Raw genomic sequence first — 14,773 nt, 5'->3', positions numbered from 1 at the left:
CCACTCTGGGAATAGCCCTTAATTGCCACCTGAGATTGACATTCTAATCTCTACCAGAAATTGGGCCAGCCTGATGTTCTGGCTGGACATAGTGTCCGTGGGGGCTCTTGAGCTTGGTCCTGCCCAGTCAGGGGCCCTGGTGTCCAGGAATGGGCCACTGGGCCTGAGCTGGAGCCTTGGTGTTAAACACCAGGATAATGTGGAGATCGGTGCCTTTTCGTTTTGAAAGCTGGAATGAAACTGAGCAGAAGTGTCTCCAGGGGCTGAGCAGTGTCTGCAGCAGCAGGGGTTGGTATCAGTGGGGTGCTCCCCCCATGCCTTACACCCAGTTCACTTACCCCTCCCAACATGACCATGCGGGAGGAGTGCGAGTAGTACTCCCATTCTGTGGGCGAGGAAATCCAAGCTCAGTGAGGTTAAGTAGCTTGCCCAGGGTCACACAGCCAGTTAAAAGGCAAAGTTGGGACTTGAACCCAGGCACTTTGCTCCAGCAGCGGAATGTACTGTGCAGCTCTTGTTATTATCTTATGTTACATATATTATGTGACAGTGTATACTACTATTAACAGAAAATCACACTACTGGCAACATCCTGTCTTTACTGTTGTAGGATCACTTTTTCCCTCCCAAGCACATCTCCCTCCTCTCAAATTGTGTTCTTTTGCTTGATGCTGCTTTGCTGCTATTTGGTACAACAGATAGTCAGGATGCTCTGCGGCTGGGGAAGGGGATGCGGAGCTCAGGCCAGCACAGACTAGACCGGGGCCGCCTTGCTCACCATCCACAGACCAGACGGACTCCTTCCTGCAGATGGACAGAGTTGAGCGCTCCCTTTAGGCTGTCTGCCATTTTTCCTCTTCCATCGCCTGTCTGCATTTGCAGCCTCATCTGGAGTGTCCCTCAATTCCTCCTGATGGCTAAAGAAGTGAGAAATGGGTCCTTAAGGTTCTTCCCGCTGCACCATGGCCTCACCCACACCTGAAGCCACGCCCACACGCCCACACCCACCAGCACCTGGAGCAGCCCTTCCCCACCGTGTGTCTACCCACCTCTCCCAGAAGTGGTTACTCTTCCTTCCCAGTTTTTCTCCCCTCTGAAGTCATTTATTAACAACTATTCCCTTTTTTTTTAGATTTATTTATTTATTTATTTATCTATCTATCTATTTTTTAAATATTGTATTTATTTATTCATGAGAGACACAGAGAGAGAGAGAGTCAGAGACACAGGCAGAGGGAGAAGCAGGCTCCCTGCAGGGAGCCTAACATGGGACTCGATCCTGGGACTCCAGAATCACGCCCTGGGCTGAAGGCAGCGCTAAACCACTGAGCCACCCGGGCTGCCCAATTTTCAGATTTAATAAAAAGAAGATTTTATTTATTTATTCATGAGAGACATAGAGAGAGAGACAGAGACACAGGAAGAGGGAGAAGCAGCCTCCCTGAGACTTGATCCTGGGACCTGGGATCTTGCCCTGAGCCTAAGGCAGCTGTTCAACCACTGAGCCACCCAGGCATCCCTATTTAAAAAAATTTTTTTTAAGATTTATTTATTTATTCAAGAGAGAGACAGAGACATAGGCAGAGGGAGAAGCAGGCTCCCTGCAGGGATCCCTATGTGGGATTCGATTCTGGAACTCCAGGATGACACCCTGAGCTGAAGGCAGATGTTCAACCACTGAGCCACCCAGGCATCCCTAATTTTTAAAAATTAAAAAAAATATATTTTATTTATTCATTTGGAAGAAAGAGAGCACGAGTGGGGGGTAGGGGTAGTGGGAGAGGGAGAAGCAGATTCCCAGGTCCGCATGGAGTCCTTGCAGGGCTGGATCCCAGAACCCTGAGATCATGACCTGGGTGGAAGGCAGACGCTTAATCCACTGAGCCACCCAGGTGCCCCTAATTATTCCTTTTAATCTTTAATAATTTGTCAGAAAAATAAGGAGCCTGTTTTGATTTGCATTTCCTAGAGTACCTGGAAGGTTGGCCCTCTTCGTGGTCTGTGTGGTCTCTTCCTTTGTCCTGGACATTCTGTGCCCTGAGCTGTTTTTCTGTTGTGGTTCTTCTGATTCCCTTATTTGTTTGTGAGAGTTCCCCATTTCTGGTTTTTGAAAAGATTTTATGGTCTATTTGATATGCAGCAGTTCCATGGTGTTATTATTCTTGTTAGGTGATAGAAGGTCTCTTGTTACGGTTTTGATGTTTATTATTTCATTGTGAATATGGGGACCACTGACCATAAATGTTTTGGTCAGTCTACTTTGTTTCTTCTTTTTCTTATTAACTTGTAAGCATGTAGGGAGAGTATCAAACTGTCATCTCATGTGTGATGCAAATCTCTTTTCAGAGTTTATTGTTTGTCTTTTGTTTTTGTCTTTGATGTGCTTTGTTTGGTTTTTCCAGATAGAAGTTCTAAATATTGATGTTGTCCTCGTTTCCATAGAAACAGGATTCCTAGGGCAAAGGGCATATACATTTTACATTTTGGTTCGCCTAGCAAACTTCCTTCTTCTGAATCACACTCCTGATAACCTGACCTTATATGTGCATCCTTGCCAACACCATGTTCAGTTGGACTTTTAAATTTCTGCCTATGTGATATATGTTGAATAAATATCTAACATATTGATTTGCTTTTAAAAGTTATTTGTGGGGGTTCCTGGCTTAGCTCAGGTGGCGGAGCATGTGGCTCATGATCTTGGGGTTGTAAATTGAAGCCCCATGTTGGGCATAGAGATTACTTCAACATTTTTTTTTAAAGATTTTATTTATTTTTTTGAGAGACAGAGAATCCCAAGCTTCCTCTGCACTGAGCATGGAGCCTCATACAGGACTTGGTCTCACAGCCTTGAGATCATGACCTAAGCTGAAATCAAGAGTCAGATGCTTAGCTGATTGAGTCATCCAGGTGTCCCAAAAATAAAATCTTTTTTTTTTTTTTTTTTATTCATGAGAGACACAGAGAGAGAGCGAGAGAGGCAGAGACACAGGCAGAGGGAGAAGTAGAGGTAGAAGCAGGCTCCATGCAGGGAGCCTGACGTGGGACTTGATCTTGGCACTCCAGGATCATGCCCTGGGCTGAAGGCAGGCGCTAAACCTGCTGAGCCACTCAGGGATCCCCCAAAAATAAAATCTTAAAAAAAAAAACAAAAACAGTCATTTGTGAAGTTGGACTTTTTTTTTAATGTTCCCTCTTCATTTGCATTTTTTAAAAAAGATTTTATTTACTTCTTTATTTACACCCAGAGAGAGAGCACAAGCAGGGGGAGTGGCAGACAGAGGGAGGGTGAGAGAGAAGCAGGCTCCCTGCTGAACAAGGAACCTGATGGGGCACTTGATCCGGGGACCCTGGGATCATGACCTGAGCTGAAGGCAGACACTTAACTGACTGAGCCACCCAGGTGCCCTCATTTGCATTTTCTAAAGTGTATATGTGAATTGTCAGTTTATGCCCTGTGTCCATTTTTGCTGTTGATGAGTTCATTTAAAAAATGATTTCTAAGAACGCTTTGTCCTAAGCATAGTATCCTTCTGTTTGTTATCTTAGTTGTAATTACTATCTCCCAGTTGACCCCATTGGTATTTTGGCACAAAATTGAAAATTTGTATATCCTCGAACCAATTGATTTTTTTTCCCCTTATGGTTTCTGGTTTTTATGACATGCTGAGAAAATCTTACCTGCTTTAAAATTAGAAAATACCCTGATTTGGGGGGAGGATGCTTATATAGTTTCATATTAAAATATTTGAATTTATCTAGGTTCATGGAGTGAAGTTAGGAAAACTTACCAGCAGAGGGGCCTTACCTTGGCTCTAACCTGAGCACTGGACACTTGTGCCCAGTCTGTGCTTGTGGCTCTGTGCAGACACTGCCCGCGGGGACAGGAGGTGTGTGGAAGGAGAAAGCACACACCTTGGGATGGAGAACATAGAGGGTGTGAATGGAGATCAGAACATGAGGAGGTAAAATTCAGAGGCGCCTGGGATGTGCCCCTCTCCTTACCAAGCAGGCACGTGAATGGTACGCACGTCATTTCTTGCAGGCAGACATTCTTCTTCCCTTTTATTGAAAGGTAGCACGAATACAGAAGAGTAACTGAATCCCAAACAGTACCAATGCTCAGATCAATAATCAGGATTTTGTCAGCCTCCCAGAGGCCTCCTAAGCTGACTTCCAGTCCCCTCCCGCTCCCCCCCCCTGCCGCCTCATACAAGGGAAACAGCTACCTTTTTTTTTTTTTTAAGATTATTTGTTTATTTGAGAGAGAGAGAGAGAGAGAGCAGAGCTAGGGAGAGAGAACCTGAGTGGAGGGGGAAGGGTAGAGGGAGAAACAGACTCCCCGCTGAGCAGAGAGCCTGATATGGGGCTGGATCCCAGGACCCTGAGGTCATGACCTGAACTGAAGGCAGATGCTTAACCGACTGAGCCACCCAGGCACCCCTGAAAAAAGTTGTAAAGGATTCTTAAAATTCCATTCTAAGTACAGTCTGTTCCCCAATGTGAGGCTCGAACTCATGACCCTGAGATCAAGAGTCCCATGCTCTACCGAGTCCCATGCTCTACCGAGTGAGCCAGCCAGGACCCCCTAAAAAACTTTTCTTAATGTTCTCTATGTAATGCTGCCACGCTGCATTGCTAGGTCTCAGTGCTGCAGCGGCATGGGCATGCCGGAAAATCCTTGCCTCCACCCTCATGGCATTTGTAGTTTAATCTTAATGCAAATTATAGAGGAGTTGAGAGGAAATGGGGGCCCTCTCTGAAATCCCTCTGAAGCCAGTATGAAGGGAAGTGATTGAAGTGATTGGAGAATTCTGAGTTGGAGGGACTTGTCAGCTTTAATCTCAAGAGAGGAAGGGTAATGAGTCTTTTATTTATCAGGTTTTTTATTTACGAAATTTTTGCTGCCATTCTCTTGTTTTGGTCTCAGATCATTAAATGGGGATTTAGTGGAATGAAGAGTTGAGTCTCAGAGAGGTTAAGCAACTCACCTAAGGTCATGCAGCCTAGGAGGTCCTCCTCCTGGAAGGAAGAGAGTGGAGAACAAGCTGGGATCTTGAAGTTGGGAGAAAAGATTTCAAAGTTTGTGATTGGTGGGAAGAGAGAGCGCAGTGATTCCAATGACCTGGTGGCATTACCCGCCAAGCCCTTCAGTAGGTTTTGGAGTGAATCTGAGAAGCTGGATGTTTACTATTTCCTAGTTGGCCTCAGTTTCCCGTGCTGCTCAGTGAGTAGTCACCTGACTGCATTCTCATCCTGATGCAAGCATGAAGCTCTTTGCAAGCCATTTCCTCTGGTGCTCCACCCAGGAAACGGCCATCGTTAGGAATCTTAATTCTGTGAGATTTCACCTCTCTCTTCTCCTTATAGTCTAACTCCCGTGTTTTGGTTACTCTGCTGTTACCACTTGGAAGTTTAAAAAGAAATGAAAAAGCTTGCCAGGTGGTGCTTAGGGTCCAGCTGCGTTGGCTGGCTTCAGTGTGTAGAGGATGCAGTTACCATGGCAACCCTGCAGTGTGGGCTGAGGAGTCATGGGGTGGGATGGGGGAAGGATGGGGGAGGGATGGGGAGGGGTGGGGAGGGATGTGGAGGGATGGGGCGGGAGGGGGGAGGGATGTGGAGGGTTGGGGGCAAGATGGGGGAGGGATGGGGAGGGGCTGGAGAGGGATGCGGAGGGCTGGGGGAGGGATACGGAGGCTGAGGAGGCCGGGGGTTTGGCAGAGCAGGTGTTAGGACGGAGCCCAGTTCTTTGCAGACTCTCCAGTTTGTTGTGCCTCCCCTGACCCCAGTCTGTAGGCTCAGTCTGTGGCCCTGCAGGCCGTCGCGCCATGTGCACCAGGCTGCACGAGTTTTTGGACCCCAGCTGGTCTAGACCCTGTTTGACAGGACTCGTCCTGTGGTCACATGCTTGAATGTCGCGGCCCCGTGTCTAACTGCTAAAAGCTCAGTCTTGGGGGTAGCATCTGTCCTGTCGTGGACTGGGAACAGAGGCGTCAGAGAGTGGGCACTGACCCCAGGACCACGCTGTCATGGAGAGGTAGGGAGAACTTTGTGTGCTACCGACCGCCGCAGTCTGACCTGGAGACAGCAGCTGGCCGGGTGGAGAGGATTCTGCGCTCTGTCCCCTGCCAGGATGAGAGGGGGGCAGGGGGCAGAGGGGGTGTGGAGAGGCTCAGGTCAGGAGGTCTTGAAGGGGGGGCGGGAACCTGCCCCTGGATAAAGGGCATGCCCATGCTTGACACCTGCTGGTAATACCGTGGGGAACACGGACTCAGTGTCACCAGATTTCCCAATTTTCTAGGAGAAGCCAGGATTCTCAGGTTCCTGTATTTAAAAGTTGGCAATGGGATCCCTGGGTGGCGCAGCGGTTTGGCGCCTGCCTTTGGCCCAGGGCGCGATCCTGGAGACCCGGGATCGAATCCCACGTTGGGCTCCCGGTGCATGGAGCCTGCTTCTCCCTCTGCCTGTGTCTCTGCCTCTCTCTCTCTCTGTGACTATCATAAATAAATAAAAAATTAAAAAAAAAATAAATAAAAGTTGGCAATGACCTCAGAACCTTTAAAGCCCAGTACAGACCAAACCAGCACGCGCGTGTGGTTTCTCTCTGGGTGACCGTGGCCGGCGTTTGGATCTCGTGGAGGTGGCTCTGGCCTTGGGCACAGGCAGGCCTGGGGAGAAGGGCCGCTCTCATTTCAGCCTTGGGGGAGGCCTCAGGGTTGGCCGGTGCCAGTGGAGGCCCTCGTTATTAGGAACCCTCTTGAACCCTGGACGTCGGTGACGGAGACCGACCACATCTGTGCAGCAGCGAGTGCAGTGGCTGCGTGGCCGCCCCGGTCTGACCATCTGCTGTGGCCGCAGGCCTGCGTTCACGGGGCCACCATCTGCCCAGGAGCCAGCCAGGGAGCCCGCCCCCGCCTGCCATCTGCTGAGCCTTCCTGGAAGGGAACCGCATTATGTGCATTAAGCTTGGAGGGGGGACTTCAGTGTCTCCTCCCGGGGCTCTGTCGGGGACACACGGTCCCTTGCTTCACCTGGGCTTGGGCTCTGACCAGCTCTGTGGGAAGCTCTTGGAGGCTTTGTGTCTCCTCGGGGGGAGGAGAGGTGAGGTGTTTGCTGTCCCCGCACAGACCAGATTGCTTGTGTTCCTGGGAGCCTCCCTGAGGGCTCAACCGGGCGGGGGTGGGGATGGGGGTGGGGGGGTGTCAAGCTCCTGCTCAGGCGTCCTCAACCCCGGGACTGCTTCTCTGCCCACCCAGTTACCACCGGGCAGTCTACTCCAGCTCCTTCCCAGTCTGTTCCTCTGCCTGATTGTCACGATGGCACCTTCCATTGTCCGTGATGACCTCCTTCTTGTCTCCTCCCTTCATTGTCTGTCTTCCCCACTGTGTTGAGCGTTTGTGTGGCGTACACTGAAAAGGGGAGACAAAGGTAAATTTTTAATAGGGGTTACCAGGTTCACCCCAAAACAGATGGCTCCCCATCTATATACTCCTGCCCACTCCAGTGAGTTACGACAGGGCCCATGTCTCCACCTCTCGGATGTTATCAACCTGTGGAATTTTTGTTGTTGTCCTAGAGATAAAAGTGGCTTATTTTGCATTTCTTTGATTATTCAGGAAGTTGAGCATCTTTTCTAACGTTAACTGGCCTTTTGTGTTTCTGTTATAAGTCATCGATTTTTAGAAAGATTGATAATGGGGGGAAGGCAGAGGGGGTGGGGGAGTTCTCAGGAAAGGGTTGTCGTCCGGACAGACATCCCCCAGGTATTCTAGAGTTAGACACAGAATCCGAACGGAATCAGACTCAGCGGGAAGAACGCTTAAGAAGAGTGTGTTGGGAAGTTTCCACAATAGCTTATGAAGACTGGAATGTTCTAAGCGCCTCTGGAAGCCTCTGAGGGCAGCGGCATGAAGGCCAGACCTCTGCCCCCCCCGCCCCCCCGCACCCCTCAGCTGTCAGGCTGCTGGACCCGTAGACCAGCCCTGAGCAGCAGACCTTTGGGCGACCACGAAGGCGCTCGGTATCCTCGCTGTGCCTACTGAGCGCTTGAAACTGTGGCCAAAGTGTAGGGAAGACGGGGGACTGGATATACTAGTTCCGGTTGAATTTAGATTCGGATGGCTGCCTGTGGCTGGTGCTCCAGTGCAGGTGGCCGGGGTGGCCGGGGTGGCTGGGGTGGCCCGGGGACCCTCATCCACATTAACGTTTCTTTGCGTTGTGTTTAGGTACTGTTGTGGGTGTTGTTCTTTACAGCGGCAGAGAACTCCGGAGTGTCATGAATACCTCAAACCCTCGAAGTAAGGTGTGTACGCGGTCGTAGGACGCATTTCCTCGTCAGAACTTTCTGACCTGACGTCCCCTGATGCTTGGTGTTGGCGGGTGAGGAGTGGGATTAAAGACAGGAACACCTAACCGTGTTACTTCCTTTATATAAGCTTGCTGTCTTCTCACGTGGGTGTGTGCGCACCTGTATCCACACGCATCCACCTAACTCCACACGCATCCGTGTACCACATATGTGTGTATTCGTATGCATGTATGTGTATTCATAAAATTTTTAAAGATTTTTAAATGTTTTCTTTTTTTTTTTTTAATTTTTATTTATTTATGATAGTCACAGAGAGAGAGAGAGAGGCAGAGACATAGGCAGAGGGAGAAGCAGGCTCCATGCACCGGGAGCCCGACGTGGGATTCGATCCCGGGTCTCCAGGATCGCGCCCTGGGCCAAAGGCAGGCGCTAAACCGCTGCGCCACCCAGGGATCCCAAGATTTTTAAGTTATACACTTGAGTACTGACTGTGCGCCATGTGTTGTGCTGCATCCTTCACATGCACCCATTTAGTCCTCCCCCCCACTGGCCTGTGAGCCCAGGTGCTTCCATAGGCTCGTCTGAGCCGGGCAGTGGCCTTGAGAAGCACTGGGTCCTGGCTTCCTGCAGGGTGAGGAAGGGGCAGGCTCAGACCCAACCCCCAAACCCCCCAACTCTCCCCCCAGCCTTTTGTCCCCTTCCCCTAAGACTGGCTGTGGCATGGCAAACGGGATTTCATTTCATGTCATGACCTGACCCTCCCAGCCCTACCCCTCCTCCAGTTTTTTTGTTTTTTTTTTTTAAGATTTTTATTTATTCATGAGAGACACACAGAGAGAGGCAGAGGGAGGCAGGCTCTTCGCAGGGAGCCTGATGTGGGACTCGATCCCCTGACCTGGGATCATGACCTGAGCCGAAGGCAGACGCTCAACTGCTGAGCCACCCAGATGTCCCACCCCTCCTCCAATTTTTAAGACTTAGCCAGAAATTGTAGAATGATCTCCTTTGTCAACATCATGAACAGACACTATATTTCCCAACTTCTGGTCATTGCCACCCACTGTCAACGACCATCGTTACAACTAGAATGCCATTTATTCCGTGTTTTAGCCTTATCCTAGATCACGTTTCTGTGAAGTTATGGCTTTGGTGTGCTGGTTATGTGTTTTTGCATCCACATTAAAATAAATTTGTAATTATTAAAATCATCGTGTTCATTAATGCAGCCTGTAAACATCTGATACCACCAGTGTACATGCCCTGAACTGTCAGGAAGCGCTGAATCAGTGCGTGGTGCAGTTCCGAGAGTGTGAGACTGAGCTGTTTTACAGGCTGCAGCAAAAGATGGTAGAGGTCCCACTGTGCTGAGCACCACCAAATGCAGTAGTAACCTGCTTATGTGTTTCCAAGTCTAAGTCTTCTTCTTTTTTTTTTTTTTTTAAGTCTAAGTCTTCTTAACTGTTAAATTAAAAAATTGAAATCAGAATTCTTTGAGGTCTGTTGGATGTCTGTTAGGAACCCTAGCCCTTGGAGCCCAGTGCTCTCAACCAAAGATACAGGGTTTGCTTAGTCCCACTGTCTCACGTGGGGGGCAGGTGTTCTTGAGTGAAGGACCAGTTCTCCAGGTGGGCTCTGGGTTGCACCAGCTAACCACAGGCTCCCTTTGTGCATCGTCCCACAGATTGGCCTATTTGACCTAGAGGTGAACTGCCTCACAAAGATCCTCTTTGGTGCTTTGGTGGTGGTGTCACTGGTCATGGTTGCCCTTCAGCACTTTGCTGGTCGTTGGTACCTACAGATCATCCGCTTCCTCCTCTTGTTTTCCAACATCATTCCCATCAGGTAAGCAGAGAATGAGCCATGACGTTTTCTTCTCTTTACTCTTTGAAGAATGCTGACGGGGGACAGTCAGGAATGTGAGCCACGCTCTGTGGTTCTAGCAGCAGAAGTGCACTTCCCCTCTGCACCAACCTTCCATGAATTAGTCTTCGCCCAAAAGATCTTGCCTTGCCGACTCAATGCTAGGATGTCATGTAGAGTCCATCTTATCTACCAGCTCAGGAGGTTGGTGGTGGCACTGGGAGTGCTGTTGTGGAGAGAGACCCTGGGCTCAGTGGGAAATACTGTGATCGATGAGCAGTGGTGGCACATGCAGTTGTTTGCATGCCTCCCTTGGAGGCTGAATAAATGCTCTTATAAAACGATGTAAATAATAGATTGTCTTAGTAGGAAAAACCAAAGATTCACAATGGCAGAAGAATAGGGTCAAAATCACTTCTAATCTCACAACTAAGTGATAAGTGCTTAATTTGCTACATATTTTTTCTAGCCTGCTTTCTGTTTTAAAGGAGGATTCTTTTAACTCTACATAGAATCTCTCTTTTTTTTCTTTAAAGATTTTATGTATTTATTCATGAGAGACACAGAGAGAGAGGCAGAGATACAGGCAGAGGGAGAGACAGGCTCCTTGCAGGGAGCCCAATGCGGGACTCGATTCTGGGACCCCAGGGTCAGGCACTGGGCTGAAGGCAGACGCTCAGCTGCTGAGCCACCCAGGCGTCCGTACCTTTTTTCTTTTTTTTATTTTTATTTTTATTTATTTATTTTTTTAAAGATTTTATTTATTTATTCATGATAGTCACAGAGAGAGAGAGGGGGCAGAGACACAGGCAGAGAGAGAAGCAGGCTCCATGCATTGGAAGCCCAACGTGGGATTCGATCCCGGGTCTCCAGGATCGCGCCCTGGGCCAAAGGCAGGCGCCAAACCACTGCGCCACCCAGGGATCCCCTTTTTATTTTTTTATTTTTTTATTTTTTTTATTTTTATTTTTTCCCTTTTTATTTTTTTTTAAACAGAGTAATGTGTTGCAAATAACTTTGCACATCACATATACTGGCACCCCAATATATTTTAGAACTGTTCTATTTGTATATTCTAGGCTTAACTATTTAGCTTTATATTGTTGGGAATGTTTTTCCTACTTTTCCTCATTATTGATGTTTAGTAAGTCATTATTAAAATAAATCACATTTTTTTCCCTGAAACTTCTAGTACTTATAATCTCTATCTTAAACTCGATATATTGCATTATAATTCCTCTTGCTCTTTTGCATATTTATATCAGCCCAGCTAGAATTCATGTTTTCCTGAGGATAGGGATTGTAGTTTTGATACCATGGTGTCCCTAGAACAAGGCCGCTCCCCCTACTTATGCTCTCTCTCTCTCCCTGACAAATAAAATCTTAGAAAAAAAAAAAAAAGTAAGACTAAGACAACTACTTTTTCAGTATTTTTTATTTTAAAAAATATTTTCTTTATTTATTTGAAAAAGAGAGAGAGAGCACACATATAGAAGGAGGAAGGGATCAGCAGACTCCCCGCTGAGCAGGGAGCCCACATGGGACTTGATCCCATGACCCTGAGATCATGACCTGAGCTGACTGGCTTCACCAACTGAGCCACCCAGGCACCCCCCTTTTCAGTATTTTAAAGGCATTTTAAACTTTCATTGTTCTATTTTAATCTAAAACAGAATAGCTTTGAAACAGTGATGATTTGTTCAGTGAGATATCCGGTAGTGCCGCTGACTCTTGTTACATCTGTGGATCCGGCCACAGGGGTGTGTTTCTACAGGGGGGGATTCCAAATGTTATGGCACAGATGATGTGTCATAGAGTCCTCGCCATCTTCAAGTAGTCACAAGGAACCCCACAGATATCCCGTTAACCTGTTGGCTCTGATTTTCTGACTAGTCTGCGTGTGAACCTGGACATGGGCAAGATTGTGTACAGCTGGGTGATTCGGAGGGACTCGAAAATCCCCGGGACTGTGGTTCGTTCTAGCACCATCCCTGAGCAGCTGGGGAGGATTTCTTACTTACTCACGGACAAGACAGGTGAGCTGTTTCCTGGGCCTTCACAGGCTTCCCGGTGAGAGCAAGGGCTTGGATTCTCTTTCTGGAGAGGTTTGAGATGGATGCTTGCTGCTGTTTTATTTTCTTCACCTTTTTCATCTCCTGTCCATGTTTGTGTCTGCTCAAAGTTCAGATTCCCTCAGGATGGAATCTAGGGTAGATCATGGGCCACTGTCTCAGCCAATGGAATGAGTCAGGCCCCCTGACTGACCCTTCTCTGGACCATCCCAGGGAACGAGGGTGGTCATTTTCCCCACGGAAACCCAGGAGGGCACTTTCAAAAGAAAAGGATTTCAGATCTGGGCCCATCAAATACTATAGACATCTCCCCAGCAGGGGCAGTGCTGAAACCAGTGTAGCAGACAGAGAGTGGGAAACTCTCAGAAAGTTTCAGCCGCCCTTCGTGTGAATAGAAGCCCCAGGATGTTGACACAGTTACTCATCTGTCTTGTGTTTTAGGAACTCTTACCCAGAATGAGATGGTTTTCAAACGGCTCCATCTAGGCACCGTGGCTTATGGCCTCGACTCAATGGATGAAGTTCAGAGCCACATATTCAGTATTTATACCCAGGTAAAACCTTCTGTTTTGATACCTGAAACAATTCTTTTGCATTTATTAGCACCTGTATTGAGATTTTATTCGTAATACCATACAATTCACCCATTTAAAGGGTACAATTCAGTGGTCTTTGCTGTATTCACAGAGTTGTGAAACTATCACCACAATCAATTTGTCTCCATCACCTGAAAAAGAAACCCCATCCCCGTTAGCCATCATTCCCTATTCCTTCCCAACCACCTCTCTTTTTAACCATCAAGCCTTTATGTTTTGAGTGAAATTTCAGTTATATCCCCTCCCCCCATCTCTCTTTTTAACCATCCACCTCTCTTTTTAACCATCAAGCCTTTATGTTTTGAGTGAAATTTCAGTTATATCCCCTCCCCCAATCTCTCTCATTCCCACAGTTACTCTGCTCTACTGAAATGCTTTATGGATATTAGGAAAAACCTTAGAGAAACTTGTTTGGCCAATAACTGGTGCCAGAAATAGCACTGTGAGCCTACTGGTTAGTTTTACTGGCTTGGCTTGATTAGGAGCCAAAGCAACATGAATGAGTGATCCGCTCATGAAAAGGTCACAATCAGCTTCGGTTTCTGGTGTGTATTCAACTCTGTGATCACGTGAAAGGGATTAACGTATCAGAGATGGCCTAAGACTTCTCTGCTCCCACATTTGTTTCCACAAGGCTTTTCAAAATCAGTCTTTTTTCAGAGAAAGGTATTAACTGGAAAGTGCCCTAATATTCCTGAAAAGTTCTATCAGTGGGTCCCTACCTCGGCTAATCAGAATTGCTAGTGATGTTTTAAGAACAAAATGGAACAAAAACAAAAGGAAGGATGATGACTTGGGGCTCATAGCTGAGGGGTTCTGAATCATTAAGATTAGGGGAGAGCTGGGCCTCTGTGTTTTAAAAGTAAGATGACACCTGAACAAATGCCTTGGTGTTTCTGAAACACGTCAGGCCCGACGGATTGCTTATACCAGCTACATGTTACGGCACTTGTCTGGAGATGAGAATAAAGAGGCCATGTTTTGCTTAAATTGGTCAAAACACATGATGATTTTATTGCCAGAGGCCAGTTAGAAATGCAAAGGAAGTATTTCCCTATAGGGCATAAAGGTGGAACCCCTGAATACTTCATGCCACAGTTACATTGGGCATTTCATTTTCTGGAACATTCACTGACAGGCATGTCCAGATTTCTAGGGTTATCTCCTGCAAATGGCAGAGCAGGGGATACAATTTGGAAGTTGGAGTGAATTTTAAATGGAGGACAGTTCATTTGATCCATGTACTGTCATCCTCTAATGCCTCCCAGTGTGGGCATTTGTGGCTTGTCTCCAAATGGATCCATGGACCATTTTCAAAGATATACTTTAGGACTCTTAAAAATTCACGAGGACTTAGTTGGACAGGAAGGAAAAACCACATCCAGCCCCCTGTCCCTCTCGGACCTGTCTTCCTCTGGGGCCCTGGGGCCTCCACAGCTCGGTACCGGCCCCTGTGTATCACTCTCTGGGTGGTCCCCTCCTCCCCCAGCTTCCATCACCCTGCAGGTACCAGTGGCTCCCATCTCTGTCTGCGGCCCCAATCTGGAGCTTTAACCCCGAAGACACCTGCATGCTTGGCATGGCTGCGTATGGATCATAAGGACAGTATACTTACAGTCCCGACTTTCTTCCCTCATCCACTACATCTGCTTCTCTTCCAGAGGTTCTTGTCTTTGTAAGTGCCACCCCCATCTGCCCTACTGCTCCCTCCAAAGATTTGAGAGATGCCCCTTCCTTCCCCATCCCTACCCGCCTTTGGTCCCAGGCCCTTTGTGATATCTGCTCCCACCTGCTCATGTGTTTGGCCTTATGTGTTCATCCCTTCTCACTCGCTAGGCCAAAACTACACTCTCTGTTGCTTGGCTGTGTACAGGACCACCACCCTCCTGCCCCACACAGTTTCCCTGCTTTTCCTCTTGCTTCCCTCCTGGGAGCACAGA

At 47.8% G+C, this 14,773-nt stretch overlaps 1 protein-coding gene across 2 annotated transcripts in view; it reads left to right on the top strand.

Annotated features, from left to right (window-relative positions):
• Positions 1-14,773, top strand: part of ATP9A (ATPase phospholipid transporting 9A) — a 132,282-nt gene that overhangs the window by 59,929 nt on the left and 57,580 nt on the right. For both annotated transcript variants that reach the window (XM_077873593.1, XM_077873595.1), the window contains exons 10-13: positions 8,223-8,299; positions 9,987-10,147; positions 12,059-12,201; positions 12,679-12,791. In XM_077873593.1, the coding sequence (XP_077729719.1) occupies positions 8,223-8,299; positions 9,987-10,147; positions 12,059-12,201; positions 12,679-12,791 (494 nt within the window). The remainder of the gene's footprint in view (positions 1-8,222; positions 8,300-9,986; positions 10,148-12,058; positions 12,202-12,678; positions 12,792-14,773) is intronic.

The sequence above is a fragment of the Canis aureus genome, chromosome 26 (assembly GCF_053574225.1).
Source record: "Canis aureus isolate CA01 chromosome 26, VMU_Caureus_v.1.0, whole genome shotgun sequence".
Classification (NCBI taxonomy): Eukaryota; Metazoa; Chordata; class Mammalia; order Carnivora; family Canidae; genus Canis; species Canis aureus.
This window is presented reverse-complemented; position numbering and strand designations above follow the sequence as displayed.